This window comes from Xiphias gladius, chromosome 21 (assembly GCF_016859285.1).
Source record: "Xiphias gladius isolate SHS-SW01 ecotype Sanya breed wild chromosome 21, ASM1685928v1, whole genome shotgun sequence".
Classification (NCBI taxonomy): domain Eukaryota; kingdom Metazoa; phylum Chordata; class Actinopteri; order Istiophoriformes; family Xiphiidae; genus Xiphias; species Xiphias gladius.
In genome coordinates, this window is record NC_053420.1 from 7,531,844 (window position 1) to 7,557,707 (window position 25,864).

General features: G+C 43.2%; 4 protein-coding genes across 5 annotated transcripts; 2 read left to right on the forward strand and 2 right to left on the reverse strand.

The window, feature by feature from the left end:
* Nucleotides 1-2,324: 2,324 nt before the first annotated feature.
* On the forward strand, nucleotides 2,325-4,604 carry klhdc7a (kelch domain containing 7A). The gene is made up of 2 exons (XM_040116366.1): nucleotides 2,325-2,664; nucleotides 2,794-4,604. The coding sequence occupies exons 1-2, from the start codon at nucleotides 2,325-2,327 to the stop codon at nucleotides 4,602-4,604; spliced, it is 2,151 nt and encodes a 716-aa protein (XP_039972300.1).
* Nucleotides 4,605-6,454: 1,850 nt separating this feature from the next.
* Nucleotides 6,455-8,315, reverse strand: c21h1orf158 (chromosome 21 C1orf158 homolog). The gene is given in 5 exon segments (XM_040158989.1): nucleotides 6,455-6,744; nucleotides 7,028-7,157; nucleotides 7,159-7,203; nucleotides 7,564-7,674; nucleotides 8,205-8,315. Coding segments are annotated over 5 exon segments (687 nt in total).
* Nucleotides 8,316-8,915: 600 nt separating this feature from the next.
* Nucleotides 8,916-13,489, reverse strand: aadacl4 (arylacetamide deacetylase-like 4). Of its 2 annotated transcripts, XM_040159712.1 has the most exons (5): nucleotides 13,219-13,489; nucleotides 11,116-11,240; nucleotides 10,427-10,652; nucleotides 9,840-9,903; nucleotides 8,916-9,726 (listed from the first exon to the last, which is right to left on the reverse strand). In XM_040159712.1, exons 1-5 carry the CDS (start codon nucleotides 13,355-13,357, stop codon nucleotides 8,943-8,945), a joined length of 1,338 nt encoding a protein of 445 aa, XP_040015646.1. In that variant the 5' UTR covers nucleotides 13,358-13,489; the 3' UTR covers nucleotides 8,916-8,942. The 2 variants fall into 2 exon arrangements, with proteins under 2 accessions (XP_040015646.1, XP_040015647.1); XM_040159713.1 differs by lacking the exon at nucleotides 13,219-13,489 and having other exon boundaries at nucleotides 11,116-11,307.
* Nucleotides 13,490-13,688: 199 nt separating this feature from the next.
* Nucleotides 13,689-23,099, forward strand: dhrs3b (dehydrogenase/reductase (SDR family) member 3b). The gene is made up of 6 exons (XM_040159714.1): nucleotides 13,689-14,098; nucleotides 18,724-18,867; nucleotides 19,186-19,305; nucleotides 19,710-19,948; nucleotides 22,112-22,237; nucleotides 22,352-23,099. The coding sequence occupies exons 1-6, from the start codon at nucleotides 13,904-13,906 to the stop codon at nucleotides 22,434-22,436; spliced, it is 909 nt and encodes a 302-aa protein (XP_040015648.1). The 5' UTR covers nucleotides 13,689-13,903; the 3' UTR covers nucleotides 22,437-23,099.
* The last annotated feature ends 2,765 nt before the right edge of the window (nucleotides 23,100-25,864 follow it).

A 25,864-nucleotide genomic window follows, 5' to 3' on the forward strand; every position in this document is an offset into this window, starting at 1 on the left:
TTTGGGATATCAGCTCACCTTGCCAAAGTACAATCCATAGTCCTGTATTCCGGAGACGAGAGCTGCACAAACATTATTAACAGACAGTCATATGCGCTGTGAATTAATTTTTTTTCCAGTAAGGGAAGCAAAGGTCATGAATCCTTGTCCACCCACTGTATAGCATTATAGCTCCGCTATCATTTTAATTTTGATTCAAGAGGCACTTATGTGCTTTTTTGCTTTTATCACGCACTTCGCATTCAAGCGAGGAAAAACAGGTCCAACTCCATTTCTGAATGCATTAGAGTGTTTGTACAAATGTTCCTTACATGACTTAATCATCATAACGATAGAAGACGTGTGTCATAGCTTTGTCTGTCTGTCTGTCTGTCTGTCTGTCTGTGTGTGTGTGTGTGTGTGTGTGTGTGTGTGTGTGTGTGTGTGTGTGTGTGTGTGTGTGTGTCTGTGTCTGTGTGTGTCTGTGTCTGTGTCTGTGTCTGTGTCTGTGTCTGTGTCTGTGTGTCTTGGTCTGTGTCTGTGTATATATTACAAAAGTCCATGAGTTAATATGTATGAACACTTCATGTAACTTAAATTTCATAACATTTCTTCAAAGCTGTCCTGGACCAAAATATCCAACAGGCAATAAATATGACCCTTTTAAATATGTGGTTTTATTACATTTTCTGTTTGCCAAAAAGTAAGACTTCCTGTTTTAGACATGGATGTGAAACAAGAGCAAGCTTTTGTATGCACCTTTTATTCACATATGAAGAAGCTGTATCTAAATCAAGGCTGTTTAAGTTTATTTGTGAGAAGGCTCGATGACCCCTATGGAGGAAGTTTGAGCCACTGCAGCTTCGTTTTTTTTTATGTGTTTACTTTTGGTTTGGTTTTTTTTTTGTTAACAAAACGAACGACTCAAGAAATGTGACGGTCACAAAGTATTAAGATTTATTTGTTGTATTTAACTGACTACATTCTTCCTTAGCCATCTTCATAGTTATTACAGGAAAAAGGAAATACCTGTTAAACATGGTCTTTTGTGCCTTCTTTTCTTTGTTAGTCACATGTTGCACACCTGTCATAGATGGCACAAGCAAGAAGAGGTGAAAGTGCCGCTACAGAGCAATGCACACGGCTGACAATCATGATTTTTTTTCTCAACAGTGTTCTGAATAGTTCACCTGAGCTGGGAGCGATAGTGAGGATAAGAAGCTGCTTCTGTGGCCCATCTGTGAATTATTCAGGAGTCAACCGTGCTTGCGGAATCCGGTTTCCTTTATGTCGTCTGCTGGCTCAGCTATCAGATGACCAAACAGTGCCCATGTCAGCTAGGACATCTGACACACCCTCTGTATGCCTGTCCAGATGACACACCATTAAAATGCTCCACAGAGTGCTATTAAAATAAACACTGTCCTGCCGTGATGACCACATGATCGCCCAAGTGTGTTATCAGCAACACAAATGACAGCCTGAGAGTGGCGACTGAATGACATGGCCCTCATGTGACAGAGATGTATGTTTGCATCTCAGGGTAGTGAATGAAAATGAATGACGACGTTAGGTTTTTCTGTAGACACTCTTTCCGTCTGGCATTCTTCGGACAATTTTGTATTATTTACAGTTTTATGCGTTTATAATGCCAAGTGCCATTAAGTTGTCATAGAGCAATTTTCAGCTTCTTTTTAGTCAGAGTAATTTAAGCATCTGCACTGGCACAGAAAATGACCTTTGATCTGTGGCATGGCTGTGCAAACAGATGTATCCTGTTTATTAAGGATTTGATAAATGCCACCTATCATCACTCCCCACCCCTTATTCAAACCATGTTTTCCTCCCACAGCTCTAGCCATGTGTTTGAGAAAGTTAAGGTTCATGATCTATCATAATATTTTTAAAGACATTTTCAAAATTTGACATATAAAAGTATGACCTGAAATACTCCTGTTCTGGTAAACACCACGCAAAACAGAGTTCATAGTTTCAGAGTTCTTAGATTGCGTTTAGATAGTTATGGGAAAAGCTTGGATGAGTCAGCAACTTGGATAACCAAATATTGATCTATTGGGTATTTACATATTCTTTGTTTTAGTATTGAATTTGCCACAGGTGGTGCATGACCAGTGCCCCGCCTCTACAGAGCTAAGGATGCAAATAGTACCTCTAGAGGTATCATTTTACACTGGATCCTTTTTGTTAAAAAGGAGCAGTCATCAGATCGCAGCAGCTCTTTTACAATGAAAACCAAACAGCATGCTACTGACAGCTGAGACGCATTGACGATAACATTCAATAGGATCAGTCAACCAATCGTCACGACCACCACCGCTACAGCTATGCCCATTGCAGAGCTTTTGGGAGTCCAGTTCGACATGCAGCTGCTGTTGAAGTTGAGTATCTCTGTGGCTGCAGTGTTGCTGGTTTCTTGGGCCTACAGGTTCTACAGCTCAAGGGATGCAAAGAAAATTCAGCTGTGTGTTGAAGACAACAAAGAGCAACAAAATGCAACCTGCCAAAACTGCAAGACAACACTACGGTGCCAAAGCTCATCCCAGCATGACACCGATGGAGGCAAGCGACCCAGACCCTCGCACACAGACTCAGCCACTGATGACCTGACATTTGAAAGCATCAAGGAAACACCAGCAGAAACCCAATCATGCCAAGCTGAAAAGAGTGAGGATGCATTTAGTTTGTCATACAATGACCAAGATATCAGCATGAAAGGAGAGATACTCACTCATCAGAAGCAGGCAGAAGTTGCCACCAGTAATATTTCATTTGGATCTGCTTTGAACCTTCCAGATCCAACAGAGAGTGGGATGGCCAGTATAACGGGGCGCTGCTCCCCTTGCTTTTTGCAGAAGCTGGAGGGCAGTGTGGGTGTGGGCAGGGAGTTAAGGCAGAACTTGGAACGCCAGGGAGCCTACTCCAGCTTCCTCTCCAAGGCAGAGATCAAAGTGGAGAATGCTAACGTGGTGCTGGAAGGAACAGGAGACCAGATTGTGCGCGGAAAGATATATGATTACTATGTTGAGTCTTCCTCTCACTCTATTACGGGCTCAAACACTGTGCTGTGTCAGTATGAGAGGAACTCTGAGTCACAGCCAGTGGAGTTTGGAAGCCATGGCAGCAGCCTAACAGAATCTCCTTCCTCTCTGAGCCCCATCATTATGCGTGATCTGGTTTTACCACAAAGCACTGTTGAGGATGCCTCCTCACTAGGAAGCCTGAAGTGTAGGCACCCCACACGGCCTGTACTCCGACGCAAGGAGAGCTATCTGTCTGCAGCAGAGCAATGTGAACTTTCCATCCCCTTTGTAACTTCAACAGCCTCACCTCCGGTGATTCACTCTCTGGCCTCAACCAGCATTGAGTCCATCTCTGTTCACCCTATGATCAGTTCGTTGACAGACAGCAAAGGCCTTAATGTGAGGGAGGGGGATGATCTAGAGACTGTAGCAGGGGTTTCAGTTTTCCACCTTCCAGCAAAAACTCTTGACGGCACAGATTTGGAAAGCGTGAAAAGCAAGCTTGATCTGGGTAACTGTTTGGAGATGCTGTACCTGGCCAAAAAACATGGCCAGACCTCTGTGCAGAAAGCAGCCCTTGGGGTTATGTCAGACAACTACCTCCAGGTGCTCAGGGACCCCAACCTTTATGGGCGGCTAATGGCTGGTGAGCGGGAACAAATCCAGAAGCAGAGAATAGGGGGGAGAAGGTTCATCATGGTGGCAGATATGGACCCTCAAGACTGGAACACAGGAGGTAGGACAGCAGATAGACCATCCAGTGCAGTGTACTATTATGACGACTACAGAGATTCCTGGCATACACTCTGCCTGATCCCACAGGAGGTCATCTCTAAAGCCTGTGCCATGTGCACAATGGATAACTACTTATTTGTGGCAGTGGGCTGCCAAGGCACAGACAGAGAAATGACACCCTCAAAGCGAGTGTTTTGCTACAATCCTTTGACATCCATTTGGAAGGAGATCAGTCCTATGAATGAGGCCAGACCACGCTGCAAACTGGCATCATTGGAGGGCTATATCTACGCCATTGGAGGGGAATGCCTTTCCTCAGTGGAGCGATATGACCCACGATTAGACAGATGGACATTTGTGGCCCCACTGCCCAATGATACATTTGCTGTCGCACATCACGTCACAGTGTGCAATGGGGAGCTTTTTGTTTCTGGGGGAACTCTTAGATATATTCTACTGCGCTACAGCCCCAAAACCAACACCTGGAGGCCAAGTCTGTTAGTAGGCAGCAAGGACAGAACTGCAGATATGGTAGCTGAGGGGAGATTTCTGTATCGGTTTGATGTTAACCCGCTACTGGGTATCAGTGTGTACCGCTACCATACAGTGGCTCGACTGTGGTACGAGTGCAGCTCAAAGCGGCTCCTGAGATGCCCTGCCTTTCAGTGCGTCACAATGGATGACACAGTTTATTGTATCAGCCGCCAGTTCACCATGAGGTTCGAGGCTGATGAGATCTCTCCTGCGTTCACAGATGAGGATTTGAGTGTCCTCTCTGCGGCGAAGGGCATACTTTTCCCCTTTGTCCTTTCACTCCCTGATAAGAAGCCGCGGCAGACCAGTGTGTAATGAGGATTCAGTTTTCCGTTGATGATAAGATTAGGTGGTGATGGAGTATCCCTACAGAAGCATGCTTTACATCAAGTTTCTTGTTGACTGAGTGGGTTTTTGACCCAAATGTTATTGTAAAATTATAACCACTGTGCTGTCATTTCTCTGACGTGTTATTAAGTTGACCTTTTCACAAAGCTTCTGTTTCTTAAACAACTTATCCTCTATTGTAAAAAGAAATGTGTGTTTCTTATGTCTTGGCCCCCTGGCAGTAGATATAAAGTATTAGACTCTTAATGGTAGTCAAACTACTGTTTGCTTAGATTTATGCAGGATGTGCTGCCATGTAAATTGTTTGCTTCTTTGATTTGCCACTCTTTTCTGCCATAAAGTTAGTTTTATATCATTCTAGATGCTTAACCTCTTTAGCTGTAGAGATAATTCTTAAATACGTCTCAGAGTAAATTAGTTCATTCAACTCTAACACATTACAGAGGTTGGGAAATATAGTGATAATCTATCACTGTGCTCCACTGTGTAGAGTACAAATATAAAACACAGTGGCCTGAATACAATGCAATTATCTACAGTTGCTCTTTAAATATGACAGGATGTAAATGGGTATGTCATACAATATAAATATGTGAGCGTCTACAAGCATTTGTCACAACTTTCTGAAACTTCCCGACACATTTAGTTGTTCTCTTATAGTGGCCAGGAATAAATGTATTCAAGATTTTAATCTTGACTGATCAGATTCTTTGATCATTGTACCAACTAAATCTCTTTTTTTTTTATCTGTTTTATAAACATCAAAGAAATATATTAATTTGTCATTCATTGCATATTAATCAACAATGAGTGACAAATGGGATTAAGCCAAATGTATATTTTTATTTTGAAGTGTTGAGAAATGACATTAACGATGGAAATATGCATAAGAATGATATTAAATCCCTCATTGTTTGTTCATCTACAATCAAGTCTCTCACTGTACAGACTGGAAAGTTCAGGACTTCAGACACACCGACAGGTTTCAGAGAGTGATGTGCTACTATAGCACCATCATGTGGCTCAGAGGGCAAACACAGCGGCGCTTTGGGTAAGACATGTTGAGCTCTAGACTTGTCTCAACACAGAGACGTCATGTGACACGCAGGCATCAGCAGCACGGTATAGTAACTAACTAGCTAACAGTGGGTGAAAAAGAGGGCTTCAGATCCACTGGAAGGCAGCAGGCAGGCAGGAAAACGGGAGGCAGACGCAGATGGTTGACCATCAAACATAAGCATCTTTGATTCTTCTAATTAAACACTTTGATTCCCTGTAATTAAACACCTAATGGAATGGGAGTTAGACATGTCCCTTCGGGCGTTGCCTTGGATGACTCATGGCTTCTGATTTGCTCAAATACCCAGGTCAGTCTTGGCGTCAACACTTGTTTTATCCTTTTTTCCCTGTCTTTTCTTTTTTCTCTCCAGAGTATCTAGGGTAATACTGACAGGCCATTCTGAGATCAGATATTAAGTGTGCAGAGAGAGAAAGAATTTGCATGTAATTATCCTCTGGAAGGGTGGACATAATTCATACCCCCTCCTTCCTCCTTAGTCTTGCACACAGACACCCACATATTCATATACTGTATACAATAAAAACTGAAACTAATCACGACACAACACACAGTAAACCTACAGTAGTTCTCACTGCTGCATAATGAGAATCATGTTTAATTTTTTAAATTTCTTTTAATTTCCCAAATGGTCTGCTCTGTTAAATTTTTTCAAGCAGCCAACTAATAAAAAGAGGCGCCACAAAGCAGCGGCACTTTTAGCAGAGCTGCTAAATTAACAAGCAGCATGTGAGGCAATTCAAGAGCCACATTGTTTTCTCGAAGCATGTTGAGATGGTGAAAGTAAACTAAAAGAATGATCTGAGACTTGTAGCAGCGAGCACCATCTCAGATCCAGGTCCTTGTTGTTGTGATTTGCTGCATGGAGGTGGCTGGAGAGCATGTGTGAAGCCCTGGCGAGGCGTCTCTGGCAGAAGGCACTGAGCCTCTGGTATGCTGACTTGTGCACAGTCAGTGACGGGAGGCGCGACTGCTGCTTTTCCAAACAGCGCTTTGTAGACAGCAGCAGACCAAAGTTGGTTGGAAGGGCTGGAAAGGAACACAGAGAAGAGAAAGTTAACTGCCATGTTACTGCAGCCATTAATTACACTGGTGACTGATTTGGAACAATAGAAGGCATCTGGGGCCACCTAGATTTAATTGTTCATGAGCACAACTGCTGATGTGTTTTGTCCATACAAAATTAAATCTGCTTAAGTATGTTTGCTCTAGAATCATAGCACCGGTGCCTGGATGGTTTCATATATCCTTTCCCATGTTTGATTTGTACCTTCAGGCAGTGGTGGCATGGCACTTTAAACTGTGGTCTTACCAGAAATTGGCCAGTCAGACCTCTCAGGCTGCCATGTCAAGCTCTCTGGATGCCAGGGCTGCAGAGTGGGCAAAGCGTTGGTGTGCATAAGCCCATTGCGCTCTTCATACTGAGTGACTAATTAATGAGGGGGATGTTGGGCCATAATGGGCAAATAGCTGCTTGGAAGGAAGCCCCTGGAAGACAATACAAAGTAGTCTCAACATAGCCCATATCCACTGGCTTTCACTTGATTAAGATATAGAGGGCATGACCTGTTCTTTTACAATAATCTTCAAAAGGCTCACCATTTGACAGCAGCAAATTGCTCTAACTAGCCTTTAAGTCCCACTAGGACTGATGATTTAACAAATTTTTCATGATTGCTGAGTCTGACCTGAAACTTGCTTTCATAAAGAGTTTTGTCACAGGCCTTTATCTTGGCCCTCAATATTATGCAGAAGTTGCCACAATCTAGAGAAGAAAGCCCTGACTTGCAGGGTTGTGACAGGCATTCAATTGGTGTTAATGCCATGAATGAGCAGTTAAAGGCTGACCTCAGCTCTCAGCAGGGCAGATCCTCTCTCAGCGACGTCTGGCTCGAAGCCCCAGTGGGGCCGGTAGTCTACACGATTGATGCTGTTGGCTGTCTTTGGCTCCCGAGTGAACTGTGTCGGACAGAATAAACAGACATCACAAAGAAGAGTGAGGAGGGGACATATACCAGGACTTGAGCAATGAGCCCAGCGCGAGGATCAGCACAGCTCACACTTCACTATCGATCCGCACTGTTGTACAGTATTTCTTAAGTCATTTCTCCTGTCTGATCCTGAACCAGCAGCCCATGGCTGAACCTCACGTCAATGCAATTAGTCTCCAGCTCTAGCCTCTCCCACTAGGAGGCTGTGCTGATGTAGCTGAACTGTGGCTGCCTAATCACTTTGCTATATATTTGACTACCGACTGAGGTGTTACAAGGCCTTTGGCAGGCTGCCACTGGTATGGCATTATGTTTTGAATCTGCAGCATGAAAAAGTGTAGATGTATGTTTAAATAAGAACATCACATTTTAATACTGGTGCCATAAGATAGTCTGCCCTCAATACTGGCATACTGTCTTCTGATAACCTCTTAGCTAATGTTACATTATCGTACAATGGATAAAAGTAAAATAAGCAATAGGTACACAAATGCCTACCTGAAGTCTTTCTTCTCCCCATTTGCCCAACAGCACTTTGTTTGCATACTGTTGCTCTACTCTCCATCCAGTTTGGGCCCATTTATCCTGCACCATCCCTGTTTGGTTCATACTTTGCCTGCTGTCAAACACACCTAACCAGGGAAATCTGAAGCCCTGATAGAACACTGTTAGCTAGTCAAACAGATAGCATGTAGGTGCATTCACCTGGCCCCACAATGGCATAGGCAGTGGAGGGGAAATAGAAGTGCTCTGTTGCCATGGATACAGCAAACACTGAAAGGGAAGGCAAGCAGAGTTCCCTGGAAGCAATTTGGAAATGTCTCACATCTGTGTATAAAAGAAATACATTCCTTAAGGCTAGGCCATGACATTTACCTTTTAGCAGTATACTCTATAATATTTCCAGAAATTGTTTCCAGAATTTGTGTCCTCAGGCTTCTTTTCATTTTCGGAATAAAACAGGTTTTGTTTATTGATTTGTGTGTGTGTGTGTGTGTGTGTGTGTGTGTGTGTGTGTGTGTGTGTGTGTGTGTGTGTGTGTGTGTGTGTGTGGGGGGGTTGTTTGTTTGTTTGTTTGTTTGTTTGTTTGTTTGTTTGTTTTTGTCTTCTGTGAACTGTATAGTTGTAATGAAGAACACTCAGAAGAAAACACCACTTGAGGCCAGTTTTGTTTATTCAAATGTTAAACAAGATAGAAAGTAGAATAAAGTACATTTTTGATCCTTTTTATGATCTTCAAAGTGTTTTCACATAATTAACAACACTATCCACAACCTGTAGTGCAGAGGGAAAGGTGAGCCAGCCATGGTTAAAAAAGTTAATCATCCCATGGAAACCATCCATCACATGTTGCCAAGTGACATCTTTTTTCAAGTCCAGCAGCCGTTTCCTGTAAAGAATCCCATCATCCCTCAGGACATCATACTCACAGGTGAGAAGGAAAGTGGGTGGGGTTTTCTGAATGACAGCATCATCTGCCAGTAAAGGTGAGACCTCATCTTCCAAACCAGCTTTGATTGCGTGATACACCTCCCCATCATATTCTGGGGTTGGGGGCTCACAGAAACCCCGTGCGAGGCACTCGGGAGGCAAGTTGGACGGGGAGAGCCATGCCTTGTAGCGTGGCCTGAGCTCAGTGGGGACGTGATTGCCTTCCAGCACATCCTGGCACAGCGACATGTCCCCACTGAGGTACTGCAGGAAATAGAATGCCATCCGGCCACGAAACAATATGGGCACAGCATGATTTTGCTGGTATGAGGGCAGGCTGAAATCTGCCATCTGCAGGGCTGGGTAGATGAGGACCTGAGCGCAGGGGAACGGCAGATGTCCATCCTCTCTCCTCGCCAGCCTTTGGCACAGTGCTGTTGCCATGTTAGCCCCGGTGCTGTCCCCTCCGACTGCCACTCTGCGAGAGTCCACGCTGAACTCTGCCTCGGCAACGGACAGGAAGTGACACGTTGCGGTCTCACAGTCGTCCAGCTGGGCAGGGTACCTGTGCTCAGGGGCTAATCGGTACCTAAGAGGGGTAAGAGGGAAGACAGGGGGACAATATGCCGAATTCTGGCGATTTGGTAGACAAAATATAGTAGGTCTTGTATATTTCTGTGCATTGTGGAAAAGTGAAGGTACCCAACAGAAACAACAGTGGTGTCAGATTTCTTGGCGATGTGCCGACAGACTTCATCAACAGAATCTGTACGGGATTAGCAGGACATCACAGTTAACAAAAGATGTGTTGTGGTTTTCTTGTGGCAACCACAACAGAAGTAACACACACAGAACATGACACTACTCTCTCTACCTACATTAATCTCCTTTCTTATATTCAGACAGCATATTATTTAAGAAATGTATTAGATTCAATAAATATTAACTTATATTCAGAAATGGAACGTTCTATATTTAGGTCCAACTTGTAGATTATTTAAGTATTTTCACAGATTTTTTCCAGTTCAACTTGGGTCGGTTTCAGTTACTTGTTACTTTGTGGATAGATACTTAACACTCAATAATATTCTGAAGAATGTGATGAATTGTTAAAGGTCAAACTTCCCAACAATATATAAAATAGATAAACCTGAGCACCACCTGGACACAATACAACACTACATTACAGAATACTAATAGGACCAAACAGTCAACTTTGCAGGACTTGTACTTTTGATTGGGTATTTTTATTTTATTCTACTCAAGTAAATGATCTGAAAATTGTATACCTATACTGCCCAACACCCATCCTCCTCCATGGAAATACACAAGACCTCTTCTCAAGCCATTACAAACAGTGGTGGGTTCATAGACTCGCACTGGCACTTCAGAAAACTTCAGGTCCTTCACCCGCAGGCCCGCGGGAACTGGATTTAACCAAGTCAGAAAACAGGCAACGAACCAACGGATAAAGCTGACCTGATGACAAATGCCCAGACGATGGAGGATCCGGCCCTGGCAGGAGAGGAATCACAGACTTACCACAAGTGTGAGAGAATGTTTAAAAGAAAAGAAAAAAAAAAGTATTCTTGATGGCTAAAGTCAAAGTGAAAGTTATTCTCTCCGAGAAACCATATTTACTATGACAACATCAAAGAAGGGGAACACATGACCTTGCCTTTCTCGCACCTTTGTTAGACTTGATTTCTTATCTAAACCTTCTCTGATTTAAGCTTTATCAGTTGCTGGAGGACAAAGAAAGGACAGCCATTTTTGACAAGGGCCTAAAAGACTATAGCTGATTTTTTTTTTTATTTCTTTGTCTGTTTGTTTGTTTATCTTGCAATAGCAGAGGCGTTCTACTTTACACCAAGGAATAAGTCAATTTAATAATTAAAAAAAACTGTTAATTAGTTACAATAACATGCAGGAAACATAAAACAAGAAGCATTAGCAATTCCATAGATACTGTACTCACCACAATTGCTATGCCGACGAACAAGCCATGAACCATGTGCAGTTTCCCACTACTTGCAACCCCACGAGGAATGTCTGAATTCATCAGCTCAGAGTACACAAGTCCAATTACCATAAGGAGGAAGGCTGCAACAAGAGCAGCGAAGCCAATTATTAAAATTGCCGAGCCAATGTCCATGGTGTTGCTGGTCTGCCCTGCTGAAGGTAAGTCATTAGGGGTAAATGTTTTATCTACCTGCTCTCAGTCTCTTTCCACGCCTCCCACATGTGCACGCAATGCATTGTGACCTCAGTTTCACTTAATGACATGTTTGGCTGCCTGTAGCCCAGGAAAAAATTAATTATGTTCCTCAACACATTTTATGGCTGTGTAGTCAAAGTAATTACATGTTTCCCAATGGATCCGAGTTCTTCCACTACGAAACACTGCACAAAATATTTTTATGTTAATGGAGAAGTTTTTTTTAAATTACCCATACCTTTCCATAGTACCCATTAGGTTGCCTTCACAACCCCAGCAATGTTTTTACAGATATGTAAGGGATGTTATGTTTCTTTCTGCTTGATTTCATGCCCCTAGTATTGAGGAAAGCTCTGCTGCTTACGGCTGCACTCTGCACAGAGAAGCCTTCTCACCGTCTGGTGTCAAAGGAAAGAAAATGTTGTGAGATGCTCCCAGTGAAGGCTGACTGAGAACACCCTTATCTGAACTTTCATTGCTGATCTGTAGATGGCAGTGATAGCATGGGTATAAATAAACAGTGCACTCGGAAATATATTCTATTTACATTTTTGCATTCTGTTGGCAGCCTGAACCCATTTGCAACTCACTGCAATGTATATCTTTAGACTTTTTTGTTTTTGTTTTTGCAAATCCAGTCACTTGTGTTTGATTTCACTTCAGCTGGAAATACACTGGTGTCTTTGGGTTCACATTTTGTAAATCTCAGAAATTTCCAAAATGAAGACAGCATCTGGAGTCGTGTTGTCTTGGAGTTTTTAGCAGTCCCCTAGAGCCTCTCTGCCTTCCCTAAGTAGCTGAGCCCAGCACAAAGCAACCATTGTGAGGCTGCTCTTTAAACCCTTCCCAGTTGCTGAAAAAGCCCTGCATTCAGCGATACCCAGTAAAAATCACAGTGCCAGGGCCAAAAATCACAGACTGGAATCTTGTCTGAGGCCCATGAATTCGTAGGATTTGTTTAGGAGGCATTCATGCAGTTTTCTGTTTGTCACCCTGACATGCTGCTGAGACAGGGCTGACCTATTTCCCAAATTGCACAGAAAGATATAGCCTGCTTCCGAAATGCTGTTAACACAACAAATTGGTTTCAAAAACTAATGCTGCTTTTCACATATGAGACCGCTACAAATGTGGAGACAGACATCAGCAAAACAGCAAAAAAGTGTTCACAAAACAGTACGACATCAACTCTGCCACGCTTATAAAACCTAACTGCTGTAATTTATTATGTGAGCCCGCATGCTACAGGCAGGCACCCAGGCCTGACTCTTACGTGCAGTATGAGGCTGCACATTTGTTCGCAGGGTTTTCAGCACCAGAATATCGGATCAGGAGAAAGCGGAGTTCGGCATCTGGCTCAAGGGCACATCAGCAGATGTACTTTTCCGTGTCAGGTTTGAGCCAGCTTGCCCAACGTGAGGGGGATCACTTCGGAGCAAACTTTTTCGAGTCTTTGTGTGCTTTGGAAGGAGGTTTGCCAAGCGAGCTACCTGGCTCTGAATTTATTTATGGATGCACTATACTTAGGTTACTTATTTAAGTGGCTAGTGTTATGGTTGCAGTTGTCAGGTTTCTCGGTTGTGTGTTTGTTTAGTGCCTTGCTGATTGTTGGTTTGCTTGCTTAGACTGTTTGTTTTACTTAATTAATTGGGGGAGGACTAGTTGGCCCGGGCTCTCAGTCATTTTTAGGCAGACCTCAGATTCCCTCATCTGATACTCTTATATAAGAATATTTTTGTTTTTGGTTTCGCATTGACCTATAACTGTAACATCATTGTTCCTGTGTTTGTTATGTAACGAGGTTAAGTTAGAGTCAAGGAAATTATGCAGTTAAACTCTCCCCAAAAGAGTTCGGGCACCCACCTGGGACGCCGCGGGGCGACCGCTGGGGGGGCCCTGGACCACATGTTGAGAACCACCGCTGTAGCCACATGAAGGGGGTGGAGAAGAGGCAAGTAAGCAACCACTCAGGGCAGACGGGCACTGGAGCAAAAATATTCATCCCCACTTAACATGTCAATCAGGATTAATTCCCTTCCAAACCTCCCCTTTAGGTTGATCCAGGCCCTTTCACAAGTGGAAGTGCCGAAGCCAGGGCAGAGGCGGTAATATATAAGGCAGGGCAGGACAGTACAGGAACACAACACCAAAAGCCCAGCGGTTTCAGTAGCGCGCACCACGGAGCGCTGCCCGGACTCGTGCCTCCGCGCTTCTGCGTCTCTACCAGTGGTTGACAGGCGTGATGACCGATCACTCACACAGCGCGAGATCCCGACGCACACTCGACTGACATGTCAGAGCTCCTTGAAGTCACGCCGCTCTGCTTTTTTTAAGAAAAGAAAAAACCCAAACATTTTCCCGGCCCGCGGATAACTCATGCGCCGCGCCGCGAGGCTGCACATGAAATCGTTCGCATGCGGACAAACTTGCGGCGGCTCATAAAGTCGGCGTTTTTCCGAACTGCTCACCGCGGGGCGGGTATCTGTAGTGCGCGTAAACTCGCGGCGTGAACACCAGACTCGTCGGCTGCCCGCGAGCGCTGGCTGCGATGGAGCTGAGGAGCGCGTGTCGTATGTTTCTTTTCCCGGTTCAGATGGTCTATTATATAGTCAGAGCAAGTTTGCTCTCGCTGCTGCCGAGCAGAAGGAAGGACCTGACCAAGGAGGTGGTATTGATCACCGGTGGGGGACGAGGCATCGGACGTCATCTGGCCCAAGAATTTGCCAAGCAGGGAGCCAGAAAGGTAAATTCCGTTCCCCCTCAGACCACTTGTTGCGGCCAATGTATTACTGTCACTCTTTCCACAGCAATGTAGCAAGTCATTGACGTTACTTTTGACAAGGCATGCTTTTGGCCGAGGTTTGGTTTGTGTCGAAACCAGCAGTGGCGGCTGGGCAGCCTGAGCCTCCCTGCTCCTCCCTCCCCCAGCTTCAGGTAACCAGGTCGGTCCTGCCCACCTCGCCCCGAGTGTATTTTTTTTTGTTTGTTTGTTTCCCCGTCTTCGGTGAAAGCAGGGATCGAGACCTCTAAGTAGACTCGTTGGTCCAGTGTGACTGGAGACACAGCCCCTCGGTTTTGGTTCAAGTATTGCGCAACAACATGGGTCAACCGGAGGGCAGGTCTGGATAACTCTTACTGCTGATAAACGTGATTAAGCGCATCACTTGGCCGACGTGTATTCTGTTATGGTCTGGAGTGATTTCTTGCAGGACTGAAATGTCTAGAAAGCCTCTTATCTGAAGATGTCGGCTGTGATAAAGGCATCGACTCAGAGTGCCTGCATGTGAGTGGGGGTGAAGGGGGTGTGAGGGGTTGCTCTGTGCACAAAGCTTCACTGAAGCTGCTTCAGAGGCATTCACGCAATTACCTAGCAGTCTTTTGCACTTTTGTAAAATCTGCCAACATATCCCAACACAACAAGGGGCTCCATGATGGTTTTAATAAAATCCAGATTAGGTTTTGTTTTTTCGCACAGCATGAGGACACGAGGTGCCTGTTTATGGAGTGTATGCAAAACAATGTGGACCCAACAAAAACAGTTAGAGAGGAGCAGGTCGCATTGTCTTGGATTAGTCAAATACCAAGGTAGCAATTGTCAAATTCCACATAAACTGAAGCGTGGTGTAATCAGATGACACATTCTTATGAGGCAAGGGGTCCAAAAATATGAGAAGTCATTTTTCCTAAGACAGTGAAGCTATGATTCGCCATTATGTTCCCCAGCTGGACATTAAGGTGAATTTTAACATGCTGCTACCCACGTTTTAAGGACGCAACGGCATGGAAGCAGCTGCTTAAAATCCTGCCCTATAGATTTCAAAAGCAATGGGGATCCAAAAGTAATCTGAATACACCTCAGAGTTAGACCAATCCATTAGTCATGTCTGCAAATCCTTAAATTGCAAATCAGTATTCTCAGTGGAAATAATTTAAAAGTAATGCGTCCAGTCTTGCCTGTTGCAGAGGACTACTCCACCCAACTAAACCATTCACCCTCCTATCTCCCCCCACCCTCACCGTCCGTCACCCCCTAACAATGTAGCCACTGCTCCAGTGGCTACATAGACAGTTCCTCATCACTGCAGGCCAGGCTAACCTCTGTTCCCATAATCATTTTCAGCGACAGTCTGTCTACCAATCCAGTGGGTGTACATTTAGACACTGGTGTCTCTTTAGCGGTGACATGTTAATACAGAGCAGCTTTATTTTGGATCAACTCGGATGGGAGTCATCATTGCACGTGGAAGCAAATGGTAGTGATTTCCCCCCGTAGAAAGCAACGAGCTGCCCAGCTGAAGGCCGCAGGTTGTAATTATCTGTACGTGAATGACATGCGCTCCACATCTTGGATGCTCTCTTAAGTCGCAATTTTAGCAGCTTGAAAACATTTCTAAAAGCTCAATGAAACACTAACTGCCTCCCTCTGTCGTTCAATGCCATCTCCTCAGGGAATGGGCAAGAAGAAACCAGTGGGTTTTAAAAGCTTTACTTTGCAGCTGCACAACAAAGGATGTCACCATGCTTTTCAGCACCCCATTGTTGGGTATTATCAAGGTGTGAAGGCTTTGAAAACAACACCTGTGGTAATGTGTATGACAATTACTCCCTGCCTAAAGAGATGCTAAAAGGAAATAGGACGGTAATTATGAATGGGGCTAACCTCTATGAACTTGTGCTCACCCCAGTTTGAGCCCTTTTGTGATTGGCAGCCGGAATTTCCTTTTCCCTCTTCTCGGGCCTTGGTGTTTTTTAAGGTGTGAGGAAGACTAACTACAGCACTGATAAAGGAATTCAGTGAGATGGAGAGCCGGGGACTCGGGAGGGGAGCCAGGTCTTCATGTGTGCTGTTTTGGGGGGACGGGGTGGACTGCTGCAGAACAAAGCTCTGAAACAATAAACCTGAACCAAAGTATTTTCAAACACAGCATCCAAGTTCAGAGCACTGCAAGAGGGCTTTCAGAACAATCAAAGTAAATAGTTGACAACTTTAAACAGCATATTTCTTCAAAGCTCCTTTTTTTTTTTCCAAGTACTTTTCAGTACCATAACAGCAACTCCAGAGTAAAGTGTTTGCAGAAAACATGGATTTTTATGTGGTTGTTAACATTATATAAAGAGATCACTGCAAAGAAGATGAACCAAACCCAGACACCGACAACAGGTTTGTGTGTGTGTGTGTGTGCGTGTGTGTGTGCGTGTGTGTGTTGTGCTGGAGGCGGGAAGCACACCGCTCCCAGCTGGGTATTGCCCTGCAACTGACCTTGCTGTCTCCGCAGTAATTAGACAGCGGCAGGCGACTGCCTCCTGAACTCCTGCTGCCCCCTCTGTGTGCCGCCTCTCTGCTGGCCCTTACAATGGGTGTGAAAAGGAGGGTTCATACCCACCCATACATTCATACCTGAGAGATAGAGTATCACTGTTATTCAGCTGGAGCTACTGGGGACACGGAGACGTACACCTCAGCCAGTATTGAGTGGCATCTGCACTCTCTCTCTCTCTCAAGGTCCTCTTTCAGGCTTTCCAACATAAATTTGTTGATTAGAGATCTTTTACTTACAGCATGTGTTGACGTTGAGTCATGTTAGGCATGCCTAGTTGGACCAATTACTGGTTTATCACTGATAGTGAAGGGGGCTTGTGCAAGGTCAATTAAAAACTGTTTTCTTACTGTTTCTATCCACATAGCAATTTGGTCAGTGCTTGTTTGTTCTGAGGATCCCGTGTGTTGTGACGGGTGATAAACCTAATGAATTAAATAACATTTTAACAGGAGAGCACAGTTTGAGTGCTGACTTTTAATGAGAGCTGTCAGCTTTGTATGTAAGGCTCAAATCCTATTAAAAGCTTTCAGTTATTTATCAAGACCCGTGTGCCTTCACTGATTACTTAAATGGGCTTGCAAATGAAGCAAACAAAAAACCCAATCACAAGCAATTCAAACAAAGGGCAGTTCACAGAAGAAGCCACTTATTGCTCCAGATCTGATAAAGAAATAAAGAACACATTCCACTCTGTAATCTTTGATGTCCCTCCAGCTTAACAGTGTCAATATTTCTGTCTTTGGTTTGCTTCTGCCACTATAACCATTGGATGGTCATTGACACGTGAACACTGCCTGAGAATGAATAGCAACACGGTAATGTGGTGGTTTTTAAGGATTGCGGCTATGCAAATTAATTAATTAACTGTATTTGAAAGCATGTTATGTTTGGCTCTAGACAAATCCTGAGTAAATGTTACAAGATGGTCACTGCCTCCAAGTGTCCTTTCAATGCAAGTTGATGGTTCAGTTTCTACAAAAGACAATGTGTGATCGTTTGTTGCAATGGACCCCTTGAAAGTGACACGCACTAAAACACTAGACGCTTGCTGAAAGTACTGTTATTTAGAGTGTTAGCTATAGTAAAGTCTTGGAATTTGTTAAACGACAGATTCAGTTTACCATCCAAAAGTAGAAAAAGCAGAGGATGTACAATACAATATGCTATATGTTCATATATATATTCCCTATGGTAAACCTAATCTTACATGTCTTTCATGTCAAGACTAATAAATCATTGTAAATCCATCCTGCCCATTGACTAGGTTTATGTTTACACATAAACACTGGTATAAAACAATGGGGATGAGTCTGATGATCCACGGGCTAACAGACCGACACGCTTCCTTTTGTGTGTGTATGCATGCACACATGCAGTCTCTCTGTCTCTCAGATACACGAGATCACTTTCGAGAGGACTTTTTGCTCAAATATTAACCTTGGTCACGGGCGACCAGCCAAATCCCACGCTGGCGTCCTCAGCACTTCACACACGCACTGTTTTCAGACTCCCTGACCAGAAATGACGGGGCTCATCTGCCCAACAGTCCGTGTAATCTCTTTGAGAATTTGTGTTTGAGAGATGAGGAGGGCTCACCCCCTGATTTCATTACCTTTCCCTGACCCCAGGGACTGACAGATCTAATTGCCCAATCACTACCCCCCCATCTCTGTCCAACCCCATGTTCCCTGCTCAAATGACCAGCCTTCATTTAGTCTCTGGGTGGATGAAGAGACAATTCATTCACACAGCAACCCCCAAGCCTTTAATCTTGCTCGAAAACTATTTGTTGGAGTGAAAATGGCCTCTCTGTTCTCTGAATGAAAAGAGCTTTGCTATGCAAACATCTCCAGGTCTCATTGCCAGAAAAATTGCACAAAACACACGTAATGTTTTTGTTCACGACTCACTGTAAAAAAACAAAAACAAATGTTTTTGTTCCATTTATAGGCAACTCGTCACTTGAGGTGCTTCTGATTTAGTCACAGATTCAATGCAGAACATTCTCTATTTCTGCCTAACGTTTGAAAATGTTATCTTTTGCTAGGTGATCTTGTGGGGGCGGACAGAAAAGTGCCTCAAGGAAACAGCTGAAGAGATCTCCCTCTCAGGAACAGAGTGCCATTATTTCCTGTGTGATGTGGCCAATCGGGAGGAAGTTTACAAACAAGCCAAGGTGGTTAGAGAAAAGGTACACCGGTTTAATATTTGTAAAGATATTTTCTACTTGAACAAAGAGAAATGTCATTTGTGCACAGTGAAACGCATCATAAAATATTTCCCTGGGATGCCTCTCTGTCTCCTCTGTATGTGTATTGGCTCCGAACTGCTCTGTCTCCCATCTGGTGTATAGATTACACTTCATCTGAAATATCAGAATAAGAGCGGGGAATATTGCTGACAGCTCTGGTGCAGCACAACTGTATCATCTCAAGAAAGCAGACAGAAAATGCATAAGATGTTCGCCTGTGTTCCTTTTCTTCTTATTGTTGTGCCTTTTTAATCTCAGGTGGGAGATGTTACGGTATTAGTGAACAACGCAGCTGTAGTCCACGGCAAAAGTCTGATGGACAGCGATGACGACGCCCTTCTGAAATCCCAACATGTTAACACCATGGGACAGTTCTGGGTAAGACTTGCAGAAATTTAAAGCAGAGGCAGTTCACATGCAGATGTAGGGGAATTCCTCCTCGCAGATTATCCTCATCATGTTCATATTTTGATTATAGCATGACAGTATATACAGTAGGCACCCCCAGACTTGTTAATCATAACTGCTATTACAGCGGGTTAAGTGGGGTATTTCCAAATTGCCTCTCAGCCCTTGAGACATCGGAGGAATTTTGAAATTCATGGCATTTTTATTTTGAATGGAGATCAAAAGACTATGTTATAAGAAGACAGAAATGCAATTATCAACTAAATGGAAATGGAAATTTAATCTGTGGTTACAGTGTGGGCCTATTACCACTCCTCCTTCCACGTTGTCTTTATCCTCCCCTTCATTCTACCTTTTTTCTTTCCTCGTTCCAGACTACAAAAGCCTTCCTGCCTCGAATGCTGGAGCTGCAGCACGGCCATGTAGTATGCATAAACTCCATCCTGTCCCAGTCTCCCATTCCTGGGGCCATAGATTACTGCACCTCCAAGGCCTCGTCGCTGGCCTTCATGGAAAGCCTGACACTGGGCCTGCTGGACTGTCCCGGCGTTGGCTGCACCACTGTGCTTCCCTTCCACACCAATACAGAGATGTTCCAGGGTATGAGAGTCAGGTAAGAATGCACTTAGCAGTGGGAATTGAAGGTGTATCCTTCTCACATCTGTTGGTTTATGTTACCTATCTAAGAGTTTAAATATGCAATGTATAATTGATTTTTATTTTTAGCCATGCTAGGGGCATGACTCGAAGGATGTTAATATTGGTCCTTAGGTTAGTCAGCCCACCACTTTGGTTCAGGCTGAAAAATCTCAAACTGTTGGGTGGATTTCCATATTTTGTCAACCTCGAGCCTCTAGCCTCGAGGTTGACATTTGAGTTTCGGAGTGTGTTTTTTATTTCGGAGTGAAATATCTCGACAACTATTGGATGGAATGCTGTGAAGTATTCTACAGATACCCAAGGTCCGAAGAGGATACATTCTAATAAGTTTGGTGATTATCTGACTTTTCATCTAGAGTCACCAGCAGTTCAAAGTTTTCACTTAGACCATCAAATAGCTTGACACCTACTAGAGGGATTTGCATCTGCTGACTTTTCTTCTGTAATGAGCTACATCCAAGTAGATCACAATAAAAAACTGTCACAGTGCTGGGAACCTCCAAAGTGTGAGTTCATGACTTTGACGAGTTTAACACGCACTAGTCAAAATTCATTTAGTAATTCATTGGATTCATTCATTATCAGTCTGTCTGCCCCCTAGTGGCTGTCTTGGGCCTTTATAGATGACACTGAACCTTGATGCTTTGGAACTTTCCAATACTCCAGAACTGTGTAAGTCATTTAGCTTCTATGACACAGAGCGTTCATGTACAGGTGTATGAGTACACCAAACCTTTCACATTGTTGCGTAATAGCTTTTGGAAACCACACAAACATTTAATGTACAGTTTGGCAGCTTCCACCAACAGCAATTTATTAGAAACCTCTGTAAACCTGCTTATCCATGCAATTGTCCAGTCAGCCAGTCATGTGGCAGCAGTGCAATGTGTAAAATCATGCAGATTTGGTTCAGGTAATGTCCACATCAAACATCAGAATGGGGAAAAAAAATTTGATCACTGTGACTGTGGCATAATTATTGGTGCCAGACAGGCTGATTGGAGTATTTCTGAAACTGCTGGTCCACTGGGATTTTCATGCAGTCAACAGTGTCTAGAGTTTACTCAGCAATGAACAAAAAACATCCAGTGAGCAGCAGTTCTGCAGGCGGAAACTCCTCGTGATGAGAGAGGTCAGAGGAGAATGGCCAGACTGGTTCAAGCTGACAGAAAGGCTATAGTAACTCAGACAACCACTCTTTACAACTGTGATGACCAGGAAAGCAATTCAAAATGCACAACACATCGAACCTTGAGGCAGAAGGGCTACAACAGCAGGAGACCGCGTCAGGTTCCGATCCTGTCGGCCACGGACAGAAATCTGAGGCTGCAGTGGGCACAGGCTCATGAAAAGTGCACAGTTGAAGACTGGAAAAATGTAGCTTGGTCTGATGAGTTTTGATTTCTTGGAAAGCAGCAGATGGTAGGGTCAGAATTTGGCGCCAACAGCATGAATCCATGGACCCAACCTTGTGTCAACAGTCTAGGCTGCTGGTGGTGATGTAATGATGTGGGGAATGTTTTCTTGGCAAATTTTTGGCCCCTTATTACTTTAGTTTACCATCTTCTAATGGCTACTTCCAGCATGATAATGCACCATGCCACAAAGCAAAAGTCGTCTCTGGTTTCAAGAACATAGCAATGATTTTACTGTACTTCAGTGGCTTCCCCAGTCACCAGATCTAAATCCAATAGAACAAACTTGGGACGTTATAGAACAGGAGATTGGCAGCATGAATGTGCAGCTGACAAATCTGCAGAAATTATGAGATGCAATCATGTCAAAATAGACCAGAGTCTCACGGGAATGTTTCTAACATCTTGTGGAATCCATGCCACGAAGAATTGAGGCTGTTTTGAAAGCAAAGGGAGGCCCTACTCAGTATTAGTATTGCATTCCAAATAAAGTGCTCAGTGATTGTATAATTTGTTCACTATGGTGCCATTAAAAACTTATATAACTATATTAAGCAGGCTTTGTTGGAAGCATAATTTCAAATTAAAATCTCCACCAAAGAGCTTGTTATGCGAAGGTGTTACGCCTCGAAAATGCATTCTTAATTTAATCAGAAGGATCCTCACTTTAACTTACAACTACTTACTACTTTCTCCTGTAGGTTTCCCCAGCTCTTTCCTCCTCTCAAACCTGAGGTAGTTGCCCAGAGGACAGTGGATGCAGTCAGAGCTGACAAGGCCTTCCTCTACCTGCCCTGGACTATGCATGCCCTTGTGATTCTAAAAAGGTACACAGTTCACATTATTATTTTTTGTTTTTGTTTTAATTTGGTCTTGTTTTCGTCACCATAATTTATGCATCATGCTTAATATTCCATCCTTGGTCTTTATGTACTTTTTAGCTTCATGCCACAAGTTGCAATTGAAGAGATCCACAAGTTTTCTGGGAGTTATACCTGCATGAACACATTCAAAGGGAGGACATGAACCTGGATTTCACAAAATGGGAGAGCGACCTCAACATCTCTGGGGTATAATGAAGGGAATATGGACCTTAAGACACTTGGAAGTGGAGGAGGCCCCATGATAGTGTGAAGAAAAATACTTAGGGGACATTCACAAGGGGGTTGCTTCTGCAGGTAGAATTCATTGATAAACTGCAGGATACACCCTGTTCCCATTTGTATGTGTGAGTGCGTATCTGTATAGTATGGAGAACTGAATGCCATTCTGACATTGAACAGAAGCCATGCATAGGTCTGTACCAGTAGTTATTCTGGGATTTTTTTGTGACACTTTTAGTCTGTTTTTACGCCTCTTTTTTTTATCCGCCTTTTAATGTGTCTTTGAATCAAAACAAGGTAATAAAATGGAGTTATAGAGACACACTGTGTTTCTTCGTGCATGACGAAAATAGTAAAAGTGAACACTTGGGAGGTACACATTGTTTTGTTTCTGGGTTTGACTCCCATGGCAGTGTGATAACACCTTTGATTTATTCCAAGCATGAGATCAGTGACTGTGACAGACGATGTTGTCAAAATATAAAACACACGCTTGGGGGGGCATGTGTATTCTTGTTTGGTCTCTGCTGTCAGAAAATTGTGCAGAGGTATGGTGTAATTAGCCATAAACATAATGAACACAAAATAAGTTGGTCAGCACCTCTTTCTCACCCATCCAGAGTGGTCCAACCACCAGTCAGTGAACATGGAGAGGCAGGGACTATTGTATTTATTGAGCCCTGAAAGGACAGCAGTCATCTTAAGGCCTTAATTATGAGAGTTAAAAGTAAACTTCTACAAAAGCAAAATATTCTATTGTCTGTAATGATAATATATCAAATTTGGTTTTGTTAGCTTGGCTCATATTCATATAATCTGATGCTTCTAATGTCCGCAGCTGTGTCATATTTGAGGTAGTGGATAATATCAATGTGATTTGTATTACTATAACCCCAGAGGCGTATTCCAGAAAAAAATTGGACAATATGGAGCCGCTTTCACCTTGTTGCTTATGAATCTGAGCTTCCCAGGGCTTTGGCTCAAAACAGAGGAAAAAGAAAAGAACTGTGGAAAATCACAATGAATGAGATTTATCAATGCCAGTCTCACGATATCTTTGGTTTAGGATATTATTTAAGAACTACAAAAAGCATGTCATAAAGTTGTAATTAATCCACCGGGCTTGGCCCTTCCCAAATACTGTCAAAAAAAAATAAACTGAAATTAAACAATGGTCTGTATCCATGGACATATGCAAAGAGCTTCGTATCTGCTGATGAGCACCTTCCGCAAAAAGGAGAAACTGATCAGTGATTTCATCTTATGTAAGTTGAATGAAAGCCTGTATCAGTAATCAACGATTACAGTATCTTAAAATTAACAGTTTGACGTTTTAGGAGTTTCTTGCCCAGAGTTAGAGGAGAATACTGATACGCCTCTCGCGTATGATACTACAGCCAGCAGCCAATTACCTTAGCTTAGCATAAAGACTTAAAAGCAGGGGTAACCAGCTCGCCAAAAATCCGCCTACCTTTAGAGGTGCTGAGAATGGTATTGGTGTCCTCATCTAACTCTCAGCAAAATAGGCCGAAGTAAGTGTATTTCCCAAAATACTGACTTCTTACTTTCAGCGAAATATGCTTGAGGAAACAACAGCACCTTGGACACTTCACTGTGTCCATGGCATGGATACATTCCCTTGTCTTTCCACTCAACTCATATTTTATTATTGACGTAACAATTTAGGCGTGTAGACTGAGATATTGAGAATACATAAAGAAACCAAATTTATAGAAGGTATAACTTTTTTTTTATCATAACGTTATTAACATCAACAAGTCAGAGAAGATTTCTTGCCATCGTCAAGGAAACACACAAAAATAATTGTGTGCATGTCTACTTAATATTGCTGATTAATAATGTTTAACGGGGAAAACTCACCTCTGAGCAAAGAGCATTTTTACAGCACCTAGCCCTAAAAATTGCATGTGCCTTTGTTCCACTGAATGTCTGTGGCTCACACAGTTGATTAGCTGAAGCAAGATAGACCACGTTTTTTAGGGTTATTTGATTGATCTGTGTTGCACTCATGGTGTCATGTGGAGACTTTTTTTTTTTTAAACAAACTAAACCTCTATGATGTCTAGAGTGTCCACGTTTGAATCAGGAAAACATACAGATACAAATCAACTGCATTTTTGTATGGTCGGACTTGAAAAACAGTCTTTTCTGTTGAAGGACAAAGTTGTTTTCAAATGAAACAATAGCAATGCACCATTTAGAATTGCCGCAGCCTATAATGTTACTGCTGTGTAATGTTGCACCTGGTAAGATGATCATCTGTTTATACTACAAGTGTCAGGACTCCTTTTTAACGCCACATAAAATGGCCATTAATGTTATTTGACAAAAAAATGTGTTTTGCTTTCACATGTAAAATAGATGGTTTGGTTAATGTGTTGACTTGTCATAATAACACACAAAGCACCTCCTTATCCACAGACCTGAAACAGGCCACAGTAATTTCATTATTTTTGTTTGCTTACTTAGATATTCTGATTGTTCCTCCCGAGACTGTAACCAGTATATTTAGATCAGAGCGAAGAGCAACGTTCAGTTAAAACGTAAACAAGCGCAACTTTGTCTTATCTGTAGGCAATGCTGTTTCCCTACTTGTTGTGAGGTTAATCGTGAACTCAGTACTCTTTACATGGATTAGAATATGTGCAGCATGATAATAAAATGCAGATGCAAATCTACTAAATACTGAAGATTACAAAACCAGCTCACTCTGAAGAGACACATAAGCAAAATGTGACTGTCAACTTAAAAGGCAAGTGAAATCTATGTGGTCTTTGGGTTTTGTAAAACAAACACACACGGAGTACATACATAAAGAAGTTTACCTACGCTGGATTGAGAGGACCGCTTCAACCTCTAGTAGTAAACACAGGAAGGGACACCCCACATCTGAGCACTAGTCAAAGCAAGCAGATGCGACCAAAGGCAAACCCATGAGAGTGCCTGTAAAAGCTAGGATAGTGCCTGCCCTTTGGCTGCCAGACAAGGCTCATAAACATTCATTTGTATCCCAGCGAACCATAAATGCCCTCCTGTGCACTCACGATAGGGCCGCACATTGTGATCAGTAGGTGACCCGCACTGGGTGGGGAGGGATACGAGCTCTGCCGAGAGTGAACCCAAGGCTCCTTCGAGGGCCAATTTCTCATTCTCTGAGTGGGCTGTTGCGAAAGCAGAGGGAAGAAGCATGTCGGGATGGAACTAGGTCGAGGAGGCATGTAGTGCACGTATGCCTGAAGAGGAGGGCTAAAATGGTTGGAAATCTCATGGGGAAGGTTCAGAGCAAGGTTAGCCAAATACTGAATAAATCAAAGGGGGCTTGGAAAGCCT

What these genes read in the sequence shown, in the direction of transcription:
- klhdc7a (XM_040116366.1), top strand. Translation starts at nt 2,325, where the DNA reads ATGCCCATTGCAGAGCTTTTGGGAGTCCAGTTCGACATGCAGCTGCTG. An exon ending in ATCATGCCAAGCTGAAAAGA is followed by an intron (nt 2,665 to 2,793) that starts GTGAGGATGCAT and finishes TGAACCTTCCAG; the next exon opens with ATCCAACAGAGAGTGGGATG.
- aadacl4 (XM_040159712.1), bottom strand. Translation starts at nt 13,357, where the DNA reads ATGAATATTTTTGCTCCAGTGCCCGTCTGCCCTGAGTGGTTGCTTACT. An exon ending in GTCGCCCCGCGGCGTCCCAG is followed by an intron (nt 11,241 to 13,218) that starts GTGGGTGCCCGA and finishes CTCTTGTTGCAG; the next exon opens with CCTTCCTCCTTATGGTAATT. An exon ending in TCGTCGGCATAGCAATTGTG is followed by an intron (nt 10,653 to 11,115) that starts GTGAGTACAGTA and finishes CTCTCCTGCCAG; the next exon opens with GGCCGGATCCTCCATCGTCT.
- dhrs3b (XM_040159714.1), top strand. Translation starts at nt 13,904, where the DNA reads ATGGAGCTGAGGAGCGCGTGTCGTATGTTTCTTTTCCCGGTTCAGATG. An exon ending in CCAAGCAGGGAGCCAGAAAG is followed by an intron (nt 14,099 to 18,723) that starts GTAAATTCCGTT and finishes ATCTTTTGCTAG; the next exon opens with GTGATCTTGTGGGGGCGGAC. An exon ending in GCCCTTGTGATTCTAAAAAG is followed by an intron (nt 22,238 to 22,351) that starts GTACACAGTTCA and finishes TGTACTTTTTAG; the next exon opens with CTTCATGCCACAAGTTGCAA.